The following is a 12,031-nucleotide window of genomic DNA, read 5'->3' on the forward strand; positions in this document are numbered from 1 at the left end:
ACTTTTCATAATTTTAACTTCTCATGATTATTTAAATCTTGAAACAGGAAAAAATAACGAATCCTGTAGAAAGTATCAATTCTGTGGAGGACAAAACAGCAGCAATAAGTTATACATATTCTTTGAACTCCTTTCAAAATGCAGATCCAAACTACAAGAAACATATTAACTCGTGGGATAACAACAAAATATCAAGCCCAATAAAAGAATCTGAGTTTGACTACAATTTTCTATCATATAAAAAAACAACAGATGACAGTCACATACCATGTACCGGTGAAAAGTTTGGAAATGAAAGTAATAAAACTGATTTGATTGATACCGAATCATTAAAAAATGAGATATTGGGTCTACAGCAGCAAATTCAACAATTAAGACAAAATAATGACGATTTACAAATTAGATACAATCTGCTTTTAAAAGAAAAAGAGACCACTGAAAAAACATATGAAATGCAGATTGAATATGCTGTTTTAGAACTAAATCAGAGTAAAGCAGTTGCTAAAAAATTAGTGGCACAATTAATGGAAGAAAAAAAAGCTAAAATCATTCCTGATAAAGATTCTGTTGACAAATCTGAAAAAACAAAAGGAATTTACGAAGAACAGAAACAATGGATGAAAAGGATATTTTATTATCAATTTATAGGAAATAATGCATACCTAGATGGATGCATTAGAGAATGCAATAACACTTTAAATGTTATTAACGAAGTCACTATGGCATTTCAGAAATATTTAGGTTTCACACCGATAACGAACGATCGTTTAGATTGGCAATCCACTTTAGAATATATTATGAAAGTAAAAAATGAACAAGTGGAAAAATACAACAAAATATCTACTTCTTTTGAAGAAGCAGACGCTCTTAATATTCCTGATGAAACTATTTTACAGTTGGAAATTCTACCTACGTATCCTACTAGAACAACGGGACAAATAGTTTCTGAAGCATTACAAAAATATTCGTCTTATTTCTTAAATGTATTTCCAGGAAAGTCGAATCCTTCTGTGCCATCTACGATGTTAAGACCACACTATACACCGTTGATGCAGGCTACACCATTACACTACTTATATAACTACCAAAATAACGTAGCAATGACTCTTACGCCGAGCGTGATTACATGTCCACCACAATTAAAAGTGTTTAAAGGTCTATATATTTAGTAATTAAAATTAAAATGTAGGTAAAATTTACTAAAACTATCTAATAACTTTTTTTATGTAAATCAGGAGAAAAGTCAAAAATAGTTGAAATTAAAGGCGAACCTGAAAAAGCAAAGAATAAAAATTTGAATCTAAATAATAACACTGAAAAAAAAATAGCAGAAAGCGAAGATAAGAAGAATTATGAAGAAGCAACTGAAGAAAAAGTAGAACAAGAAATTACGGCTTCACTAAAGTAATATTTAGCCATATTTAATCTGTTGCACAATTTTTTATTTTGTATGTTAGTTCTAATTTTATTTTTCAATTATACATTTAGAGATAAGCATACGACAGTCGAGATACAAGAAAACACAGCTAAAACAGAGGACGATAAAGCATCAGACAATTACAGTTTCGAAAAAGAATTGATGACAGCGGTACATGAAAAATATTCAGAGTTAACAGAGTATGTTAAGAATTTTCTTAATTTTTAAAAATACTTTTCTTTTGTTACGATATGTTTTACGTCCACAGTTCACAAATATCAGATACTTTCGCAACTGTTCGACAAGAGTTAAAGGCCAATTTAGTCGAGCTACCGAGAGATACTATTTTACAAGCATTTGATAATGTTATTACCAAAAATAATGGTATTTGTTTTTTGTCAGTTTTATTATTAGGGATACGTTGCTGTTAATAATTTTAAAAATTTTCACAAATTTGTTTAGAATCTCAACGTACTACACCTTTGACAACTGAAACTTTTATAGAACCTGTAATAGAATCATCGTCAAGATCCGCTTCACCTTTCGTTCCTGTGTTGTCAAAGTCAACACGAAAGCGACAGGCACAAGCACAAAGTTCGTAAATTTGTCTCTTATATTATCCTAATTCTCTCCATTAGTTTACATTTATAAGTTTTGTTATTAGAAATGAAAGATGCCAGTGAGAATAGTATACAATTTAAACCATTAATGCAGCCATTGCAAAGGAATTCAACGATAAACAGAGATACAAGTAAGTTTAATGTACTTTTTAAAGATAAATAGCATGTTGCTAAACATTTAATTAAAATTACTTATAATCATTTTATTTAGTTGCAAACTGTCTCGACATCGTTCTAACAAATTTTAGTAATGCCTGTACGAAAAAATCCACTACCCGAAGTAACGAAGCCAGCATGGTTGCCGATCAAACCAATAACTGAACTATGGGAAAAGAAAGAGCTTGAAATCGAGTGTATTATTTGTATGGAAAGATTGAATCCAAAAAAGTACCAACCTTATACTCTAACCTGTCAACATACCTTTCATAAATTTGTAAGTACGTTTATTTATCATTCTGTTGTTGTTATTATTACTATTATTATTTCTATTTGTTTAGTGTATACAAGACTGGTTTAAAAGAAACCAGTCTTGCCCAAATTGCCGATTTCATTCTACAATAGACGATGAGTATCCACCACTAATGTCATAACAAGTTGAAAATAGACCATGGATGATTTTATTTAAAATCTCCTACATTCTGAACGAATTTTTAAAGAATGAGATCACTACTTTACAAACTTTTCATGCAGTTCAATATGCTCAAATGGATAGACTTAATACACTTGACTTTTCAGTTTCCTCACAAATATCCGATTGTAAGATACGTAAATTTAGCATTTATTTCTTATAGTTTTGTTTAATAATATTAAGGTAAATATAGGTATTAACACTTAATATTTTATTTGTGTTATGTTAAAGTGTATAGTCAAGTTTAAATTTTTACTAGGTATAAGTATGTAAGCGCTAAGATTTATATTTTTTTCAATTATGCAGTGATAATTCATTCCTAATTATAAGAATTAATAAAAAAGAAATGCCAATATACGTTAGTCATACATGTAACTTAAACGAAACATGATTCTTGCAACAAATATAACTTTCAATAAGTAAAATTTATTTATTTATTTTTTATTTACAAAATTATGTTAACAGTTATTCAAGTCCACCAAAAACTGATTGAAAAGCTAGGGGTGAGCGAAGTTACGTGGTGCCACCATTTTGGAGGTATAAATAATATTTCTCCGGGATTTAAAAGACAAATAATTCCTTTTGCTTTTTTAAATGCTGGCCATTTTTCATAATCCGGGTTACCCGGATCTACTTGAGCTGTGTTATCAAGCAATCGGGTATCGTACGGATAAAGATATTCCGTGTCTTCAGGTGGATATAAAATAACCCTTTTCAAACCAAATACCTACAGAAAAAATGTGTTGTACGCATTTTGTAGAATCTATTTCTACATTTACACTTTACCTGACATAAAAGATTATTTTTTGGATCAAAATGTAAAGGAGAAATAGTATTAGCTGGACCGAACCAAGCATTAATATCTGGCTCTTCATCTACATCTTCATTGTCCGAAAAACTACAATAATCTGGTATGGTAAAGTCATTTTTCAGTTCTGGTATCTAAAAAATATTTTTCAACTAAAGTTTTTTCATTAATCTTAAGACAAAATTAATAAAGTATTATTACAACGTTACTTGTTCAAAGAGCTGATGTTGCGCCAAATAACCTGTTTCATCATTTTTATTCAATACGTATGTCTTCAAAAATTCAGATAATGTAAGAAGCCGCTGGGACCAATCATCCTCCGTGTATCGAGACCCTATTTCGACTGGTACTGTTCTATTTCCGGCTATTTTTGTTAAATATTCCATATTTTGCCATAACTGTAAAGCTTTCCAATGCTTTATACTACCTAAATATAGAGAAACAAATTTATTGCCAATCCATTTTTTCCTGTTTAGCTTAATAATTTTGAATATTATAGTTACCTTCGATCAAAGCTGGTACTTTCAGTAAAAAAATATTTTTATAAAAAAATTCCATTGAAGGCTCGTTATAACGATGAATGGGTAAAAATCCAGGGAGTAATGCATCATTTATAGATTTTTCATCTGCAAATATTTTCTTACAATCAAGAGGCATGGTATCTTTACCTGGAAATTCAGTACCTGATAAGAATGTATAAATTTTTTTAAATATTTATACTTACTGTCACATAAATGATTTATTTTAGAAGCTAGATCTGTTAATAATTGTGGTGAATTAGGTAATGGAGCTCCTAATAATATCCCTTTATCTATTTGTTGTATAATTCCCAAATTCAAAGCACTTTCTTCAAGCTTTGATATATTACTTTTAAGTTTAGAACTAATTTCAAGAAGAATTACCTAAAAATATGGAAATTAATAATGTATTTTATTTAATAAGTTGATAAAACTCTACCTTTACAATACTGCATAATGAATAAGAATATCTGTATTCTATTGAAACATCTTTCCAATAACCAGAATTTAAAGTCTCCCAAGTTCTATCTATACATGTTTCTATTTTTATTAAAGAATTTTCAATGAATATTTCATCATGAGGCCTGTACAAATAAATAATTAAGTATTTCCTTTGTTACTGGACAAGTAATGCAATCTAAATTAATTCACCTTTCTCTTTTATGAGAAGCATACAAAATTTCTAATATCAAATGAACATGTTGTTTTATTTCATTAGGCATATATTGCAAATCTTCCAGCAATTTCTCCCAAGGTATGAAATTATTGATTAAATATCCTTCACAGTTCATTTCTAAAATACCAGGATTTATTAATTGTAAAACTTTGATACGATGAGACAGTTTAATCAGATAAATATAGTCCTTTTATACATTGGTGTACTTAAATTAGGCCACTGTACAATTATATAATCTACCAAATAATATAAAATTTTTCCAGATAATGATAATGTTTTGACTCTACAAAAGCTTTCAATAAAAATTATAGTTGTACTTGATAAGTAGAAAACTTTTGAAATAAATGCTACTATACACAGAGGTACGCAAGTGCCAGGGCCATTGCATAGTAATAATTCTGGACGTTCTTTCCAAAATAAAAAAGTTGCATCTATAATTGCTATTAATGTGGTCCAGATAGATGTTAAATATGTTTGATGAACTTCTCGGCTTCTATAAATCTTTTTTATTGAATAGTCAGTATTAGTATCTTCAAGCTTTTTGACTTTTTCAACACTAATTTTATCTGTAAATGCAATTACATATAGTCTTGGAGAGTAATTTTTACTATTCAAATGCTCCACAATTCTAAGCATTTCTGCTGTATGACCACCAGAACCTAATACTATCATTGTCTTTACAGCGCTTAATTGTGTTTTCTTTTCAATCATTCTATTTTTATTTGACATTAAATACCTAACCCTTATACTTAAAATTATAATGCTTATTCCAAGAAAAACATACAAGTATAAAATTACTAAATACATTTGGAATTTATTACCTGTGAAATCATTAAAGCGAATTTAATATAATTGAAAAAATATTTCTGTAAATAAAATAAATATCAGTATTACCATATATTTTTTCCTATGTTTATTTTTTTGTTTACTCATCTATATTATTTTAACAAATAGCATACACAAAGAAATGTGAGGTTAGCAAGTGGGTATAATTGCCAATTGGTGTTATGGGGATGTGGCGTGGCGTGTGTGTGGTTCTCTACTTTTTGACAGCAGACACTATATATATTAATATATATGTATACTTAAGCAGTTACACACTGATGTGTTACGTGCACTGTGCAGTCGCCAGTCGGTACAGCATGAGAGAATGTGAGTAACTCCCTACTACACTCAATTTCAGTATATTCAATTTTGAAGTATGTTGGAATATTTTCATTCTGGCATCACTGGATCATACAATACAAATAATGATGTTAATTAATAACCGTCAGTTCGTATCGATAGAGTTCACAAACTATGCCGTTATTTCGTAGCAGTTAAGGAAGGTGCACTGGTATTGGTGTGTGATCTGTATTTTTTGTAATGTTTGGGTTTTCCTTCTCCTATCTCTCTTTTAATACTCTATTTCGATGTATTATTCTCTTGTATTTTCTTTTGGATTATTTGAATTGCTACTGCTTGCTCTATCAGTATGCTTAGTCTGCTAGTTTATATTGCAACATGTAATATGAGTAAATCTTGTGAATTGAGTTTTCAGCAATGAGTGTGATCAATATTAGCAAATTTAGATTTTGCTGCAACTAAGTCCTAATTAAGCTTCTTTTCGCTATCTCGTAATCTGAAGGTATGTACACAAACCGGGAAAAATCGTTTTTGAACACTATAGTAGTGATTTTTTATTATCATGGCAGCTGTACAATTTATATTGATTGAAAGAAATTGTTTATACTGATTTTGTTTCTTCACATAACTTGTATAGAAGGACATACACATTGTTTCTTTTTTGATAAATAGAATAATAATCTTTCTTTTAATATATAGGTAAAAAGTATTGATGCAAGGATTTTATAAAAAATTTTACAATGTTTACTCACAAAGTATGCACCAAACCATTAGCTATCACATATTTATTTAAATATTTGTACAGTTTTTGAATTATTATATAGAAATACTGTTACTATCAGTAGTTCTTTTAATGCTGCTAACTTATTATTATACTTGGAATAGGTCCTGTCAAAAATGGATATTATAGAAGCAACTAAGAAATAAAGGGTAAAATACTCCAAAGTAGCATGTGCAAATGTTACTTAGTACTTTTAAATGGATGACAAGAAATTTAAATATGGATTCTAACAAGAAATTCAAGAATAGCAAAGCTAGCCAGGAGAGTAGTGAATCTGAGCAGTCTGATTCTATAGAGGTAAACTTTAAAGAAAAATTTCTCTTCTCTTTTATACAAATGTGAATTTTGTTTTCTATTACATTAAAGGTGGATAATTCTAGTACAGTGTTATTAAAAATTGCAACATTATATGCCGAGCGTCTTATGAATGACATATGTCTTGTGGTAGATGGAATAGAATATCCAGCTCATCGGCTAATATTATGTGCTTCTAGCGATGTTTTTCAAGTAAGTGTATTCTTTTAATTGTATTCATTTTCTTGTAACATAAAAATGATTGTTTTCAAGGTTATGTTGATGAGCCCTCAATGGAGCGAATCCCAAGAAAGTAGAGTTACCCTCCAGGAGACACCTCAGTGCGCACCAATTTTTAGTGAATTTCTAAGGTATTTTTATACCGGACAGATTAGAATCAATTATGGAGTCGTATTACCAATTTTATCACTAGCAGACAAATACAATGTGAAAGATTTAATAGCTTTGTGCCTTGATTATATGGAAAATCACATTGCCCTAGCTGCCATACATGGAACTTTGGTATCATGGTTTCAGTACAGCTCAAACTGTGGCCATCACAATATCACTCAGGCATGCCAAAACTTCATAAAATGGAATTTAGAACTAGTAGCAAAAACTGCAGACTTTGGCAATTTTGATTTAGATATCCTTGTCTCTCTTTTACACCAAAGCAGTCTAGTAATAAAAGACGAGATGACACTGTACAAGTGCCTCGAATCATGGCTTGATCATCAGTCACATCAACTGAAAAATCAATTGTCGCCTGAAGAATTGGAATCTACCTTGAAACAATTGGTAGTGGCAGTTATGTCTCCAGTGAGATTTCCAATGATGTCACCAAGACAATTAGCAGAACTCCTGCTATTCCCATTAACGAAGAAGTATAAAGAATTTTTTGTGGAACGTATGTCAATAGGCATGTCTTTTCACTCAGGGCAGTTGGATCGTGTGAAGGAAGTGAGCATGAATGAGGAGGATGGTGCATTACTATTTGAGCCCAGATTGTACACAGTGGACACCTGCAGTTCTCTCCTCACCATAGAAAATTTTCATAGTTTACCATCATATCATACAAGAACCTTGGTATTTTCCAGCCACTCAAGTTTGGCAGAATATGCAGGAGATCGTGCTTGCGAATGGGTAGTTGATTTGTATCCTAAGGGGGTTTGGTTCAAGAAGTTCTTTCTAATAGTTTGGCAAGGTACAGTTGAAATGCCAGAGCACGTTAAACGATCAGTAAGACTTTCGTTAACTTGTAAAGAGCCTTTGACGAATAATGATGCTAATATGAGGGTTAAAATAGGAGTACTTATTTATGGATTGCAAGATGGAGTCGAGCATATTGCCAGGGTTACCGAAATTATACATATATTCAATAAGGAAGATCGTGTTCTGAATTTAGACGATCTTCTTCCGTTCGAAGAGCTTAATCCTCAGCAAGGTACAGCTCCAGAGAACATTGCATCTCCCTTTTTGGTCGGTCCAAATAAGGACATGCTCAAGTTACACATAGTCATTTCTCCAGCCAATTAGCGTTTCGAGCACGTTGTCGCCTCAAAATCGCGTCAACGATAACCCAACAGCTCCTTTCTTAAATAATTTAGTTCTTATTTCTTTTGCCATTTTCTTGTTGATATATTTCATAATTCACTGTGCGAAATTATTATAATCAAATATTTTTATTATTGTTATTAAACTGTTCATTGCTATTGAGCTATCTTTACATTAAGTGAACAAGATTTATGCGATTTTTATGTTTTTCTAATTTCACATATATTGAAATGTGATACATGACTGAAACTTTAATTAGTCGGTGTATTTAGGTTTCGTTAATCACTTTAGCTGAATTTTAATTTATTTTATTCTGAAGATAGTTAAAAATGAAAATTTAGTTTCTATTATTGTTATTCTCAATTTTAGAGATTGTGGTTGTACTTGAATAAAGCTCTCTCTGAGCATATGACGAAGGTTTAGCATATAACATGGGAATATTCGCGCAAAATGTGTTATTAACGGAATACTTCAGACTGACATTACAAACCAAAAGCTGGAAACGTATCAATGATACGACGTTGATTGACCACCGATTTCAAACTTTTTTTAGTATTTAAGCGATGTCGCGTACCACTCTTTCTAGTAAAATTGTTATATATTAATCTTCATATATATTATAAAAGTAATTATTAAAAACAAAATACTTTTGTGTTTTCGAATATTGAATTATTTTACTGGAAAGAACAGTTTGTAACCTCACTAGAATGCTATAACAAGGTTGAAATCGGTCTTCAAAGAACAGTGTATCGTTCAAACGCGTTTTGCTCCATAATATCATGTGCGGAATCCCTGTAAGAACGCTGCAAATTTAACCAAAGTTCTTGCTTTTTTTTCAAAGCTAAATACGAATTCAAGGAGATAATACAAAAGTCTTGCGGAGCGTGTGTACGATCGCACAATTGAACTTTATCAATGCACAAACTATTTTCGACTACAGACTTCGTTAAATGATCAGCATTTTGAAGACATCCAAAAAAAATGCTGTAACTGACATTGCAAAGTAACACTTCAAATACGAATTGTCGATGTGAAATAATGCGAGATTATATTTTTTATTAAATACGAATAGTATAGGGAATAAGCTGATGTGTAATCCAACGAAGACAAAGAACAATTTATACTGTGAATACAAATTATATAATACAAATATAATTATTCTTACAACAATATCCTTAGAACTTGTATGCTCTGTATATATTATTGTGAGTATGTACATAGGACTTATTTTAGATATAAATTTAAATTCGTTACTAATTATAATAATGAGAAGAATCATTAAAATACCTAAGATGGACATCACTCGATTAATAAGTGGATAAAGAGTTAATAATAGCATTAAATCTGTATAGATCGTTTACTTGTAGATTTAAAAGTTATAATTGTAAACTCCCTGAAACTTATTATGATTTTTTAGAAAGAAATACATAATAAAGCAAATTAATTGTAAGTAAAATGTAATAAAACTACGAACTACATGTTCATTTAACTAAAATTTTTTAATATTAAAAATAGCCAGAGTGTATCAACGTTAGCATTATTCTTTTTTGATATCAAATCTCGACAAAGCTAATCATACATAAACAGCTTCTGTAATGATTCATTGACTCTCTTCTTGAACAAAATAAATTTGATTGATTTCTCAGAATCGCATCATTTAATCATTTTGTTCCAAGTAGATTTTTATATGTCGTAATAAAAAAAAATTTAAAATACTAAGTAACGTAGAAAATATTAAATGGGAGAAACCTGTGTAAATAATTGTTGAAAGAGCTAGGGCATATTAAAATTATGATTCGCTAAATATGATACGCTACAATTTATTGCTCTACATAAATATCATATGAGTAGGAGGGAAACAAGTTTGTTCCGTCGTATTAAGATGTCTGATACATCATGGAAGTCATATGTACCACAATTGAAATATAGGGCGTGTTATCGGATACCTTGGGAAGAAGCAAAAGTGAAAGGAGCGCGACCGTCTGTCTGCTTCAGTGTCAGTTTACTGTCTACCACGGTAACCATCGCTCTTCTATTTCTACTTTAAAGTAACATCGTACGTATAAACGCATTATTAGAGCCAATTGCTTATGATTAATTTATCAAACCTCAACTTTTAAATATATATCTCCATGAGGAGATGTATAATTTTATTTTTTATTAAACTCTCTATATCTTGTATTTTTCTCTAGCTCTAAGCGGTGAATGATGAAATTGTATTCAGTATCCGATGGACCACCGTCTTTAGCTTGTCAACAGGCACTGAAAGCTTTGAATATTAAGTATGAGCTTATCGACGTGGATTTCGGTAAAGGCGAACACATGACCAAAGAGTACGAAGAGGTAATTAAAAATGTATTATTATATTTTGTAATAATTTAAACGAATTTTCTGTACTATTAAGTGACGTACAGCATTGTAGCCTGGGACGCTGGCTGATAGGAATTCCGTAGAATTACGCAACCAACTGAGAGAATAATTAGAATTTATCATGTACTTCTTTCAGCTTAATCCGCAGAAGGAGATACCTGTTCTCGTGGACGGTGATTTTATCTTGGGCGAGAGGTAATAATAATTTTTCTATTCAACATTATTTATTAATTTCTGTTTTATTTCTTTCTCTTCCAGCAATGCTATATTACAATATCTGGCTGACCAATATGATACGACTGGAAAATTATATCCTAAGGAACCAAAAGCTCGGGCAATTGTTAATCACAGACTCTGTTTCAATTTAGCATATTACTATAAAAATATCTCAGGATACGTAGTAAGTTTGATTTTCCTGATAGAATTAAAAATAATTGAACTGTTATGCATTTATTTAATTTTTCTCATTAATCGTTGTTTCTTCCAGATGGCTCCAATTTTCTTTGATTATGAAAGAACCCCGATGGGCTTGAAGACAACGAAAATGGGGTTGGATTGTTTCAACACGTACTTGAAAAAGGAAAATTCGACGTATGCAAGCGGCAGTAAGCATTTGTTCGGATTATATCATTTTAACTGTAGAATCTATAATTTTTATATATGTTTGGTCGGCAGACAATTTGACGATTGCTGATTTTCCTCTTGTCACGTCAACCATGTGCTTGGAAGCGATCGATTTCAAACTGACCGATTGGCCTTACGTAGAAAAATGGTATAACAATTTCAAGCAAAAACACCCAGAGCTGTGGGATATTGCGGAAAGAGGCATGCGAGAGATCAGAGATTTTGAAAAGAATCCACCATATCTAGAAATGGAGCACCCAATTCATCCAGTTCGCAGAAACAAGTGATAGCTTTCAGAAATTTTAAGAAACAAAGTAATTTTACATTTGCATTAAAAATTTATTTTCAATAGCAACACTTATTATACATAATTTACGTTAATATTCAAAGAAAACCATCTTGTGTTCTAGAACATTGTGTTTCTCTCTTCATTTACTCTATTGGTTCAGTATAATATTCAATTATAGTTCAAGGAAAACTTGTGTCTGACGATGAAAAATTTTCCAAGTAATAGGTATTTACACAAAGCTAAATAACACACATAATACTAGAATTTTTAGGTAGTAAGTAATAAGACTGGTTCAATATCCATCAGAAACTCGATATCTTAGAGGAA

At 30.8% G+C, this 12,031-nt stretch overlaps 5 protein-coding genes across 18 annotated transcripts in view; 3 read left to right on the top strand and 2 right to left on the bottom strand.

Annotated features, from left to right (window-relative positions):
• LOC136780133 (uncharacterized) overlaps nt 1-3,071 on the top strand; it is a 28,251-nt gene extending 25,180 nt beyond the window's left edge. For 3 of the 4 annotated variants that reach the window (XM_066738255.1, XM_066738256.1, XM_066738257.1), the window contains 8 exons: nt 48-1,155; nt 1,236-1,404; nt 1,489-1,617; nt 1,686-1,801; nt 1,880-2,011; nt 2,082-2,168; nt 2,286-2,470; nt 2,535-3,071. In XM_066738255.1, coding sequence (XP_066594352.1) covers nt 48-1,155; nt 1,236-1,404; nt 1,489-1,617; nt 1,686-1,801; nt 1,880-2,011; nt 2,082-2,168; nt 2,286-2,470; nt 2,535-2,627 — 2,019 coding nt within the window. In that variant the 3' untranslated portion in view covers nt 2,628-3,071. Of the gene's footprint in view, nt 1-47; nt 1,156-1,235; nt 1,405-1,488; nt 1,618-1,685; nt 1,802-1,879; nt 2,012-2,081; nt 2,169-2,248; nt 2,471-2,534 lie in introns of all 4 variants that reach the window. The other variant, XR_010823718.1, reaches the window with a different exon arrangement.
• On the bottom strand, nt 3,072-5,891 carry JMJD5 (Jumonji domain containing 5). 6 transcript variants are annotated; one of them, XM_066738317.1, is made up of 9 exons: nt 5,769-5,891; nt 5,489-5,533; nt 4,643-4,784; nt 4,431-4,575; nt 4,198-4,375; nt 3,977-4,141; nt 3,683-3,900; nt 3,452-3,607; nt 3,072-3,392 (listed from the first exon to the last, which is right to left on the bottom strand). In XM_066738317.1, exons 3-9 carry the CDS (start codon nt 4,780-4,782, stop codon nt 3,135-3,137), a joined length of 1,260 nt encoding a protein of 419 aa, XP_066594414.1. In that variant the 5' UTR covers nt 4,783-4,784; nt 5,489-5,533; nt 5,769-5,891; the 3' UTR covers nt 3,072-3,134. The 6 variants fall into 6 exon arrangements, with proteins under 6 accessions (XP_066594414.1, XP_066594413.1, XP_066594412.1 ...); XM_066738316.1 differs by lacking the exons at nt 5,489-5,533; nt 5,769-5,891 and adding exons at nt 5,452-5,488; nt 5,562-5,711; XM_066738315.1 differs by lacking the exon at nt 5,769-5,891 and adding an exon at nt 5,627-5,672.
• Alg14 (ALG14, UDP-N-acetylglucosaminyltransferase subunit) lies at nt 4,808-5,533 on the bottom strand. The gene has a single exon (XM_066738333.1). The coding sequence runs from the start codon at nt 5,472-5,474 to the stop codon at nt 4,839-4,841; it is 636 nt and encodes a 211-aa protein (XP_066594430.1). The 5' UTR covers nt 5,475-5,533; the 3' UTR covers nt 4,808-4,838.
• On the top strand, nt 5,801-10,069 carry Tango10 (transport and golgi organization 10). 6 transcript variants are annotated; one of them, XM_066738305.1, is made up of 5 exons: nt 5,897-6,009; nt 6,208-6,294; nt 6,678-6,870; nt 6,940-7,080; nt 7,141-10,069. In XM_066738305.1, exons 3-5 carry the CDS (start codon nt 6,751-6,753, stop codon nt 8,401-8,403), a joined length of 1,524 nt encoding a protein of 507 aa, XP_066594402.1. In that variant the 5' UTR covers nt 5,897-6,009; nt 6,208-6,294; nt 6,678-6,750; the 3' UTR covers nt 8,404-10,069. The 6 variants fall into 6 exon arrangements, with proteins under 6 accessions (XP_066594407.1, XP_066594406.1, XP_066594404.1 ...); XM_066738308.1 differs by lacking the exon at nt 6,208-6,294 and adding an exon at nt 6,492-6,547 and having other exon boundaries at nt 5,904-6,009; XM_066738304.1 differs by having other exon boundaries at nt 5,954-6,009; nt 6,201-6,294.
• A 94-nt stretch (nt 10,070-10,163) lies between these two features.
• Nucleotides 10,164-11,958, top strand: LOC136780158 (glutathione S-transferase 1-like). Its single transcript, XM_066738332.1, has 7 exons — nt 10,164-10,477; nt 10,614-10,764; nt 10,928-10,986; nt 11,050-11,191; nt 11,279-11,396; nt 11,467-11,729; nt 11,826-11,958. The coding sequence occupies exons 2-6, from the start codon at nt 10,627-10,629 to the stop codon at nt 11,700-11,702; spliced, it is 693 nt and encodes a 230-aa protein (XP_066594429.1). The 5' UTR covers nt 10,164-10,477; nt 10,614-10,626; the 3' UTR covers nt 11,703-11,729; nt 11,826-11,958.
• Nucleotides 11,959-12,031: the final 73 nt, after the last annotated feature.

The sequence above is a fragment of the Prorops nasuta genome, unplaced genomic scaffold (assembly GCF_024137725.1).
Source record: "Prorops nasuta isolate Cenicafe-Biocafe unplaced genomic scaffold, Cenicafe_Pnas_1.2 PNAS00018, whole genome shotgun sequence".
NCBI lineage: Eukaryota > Metazoa > Arthropoda > Insecta > Hymenoptera > Bethylidae > Prorops > Prorops nasuta.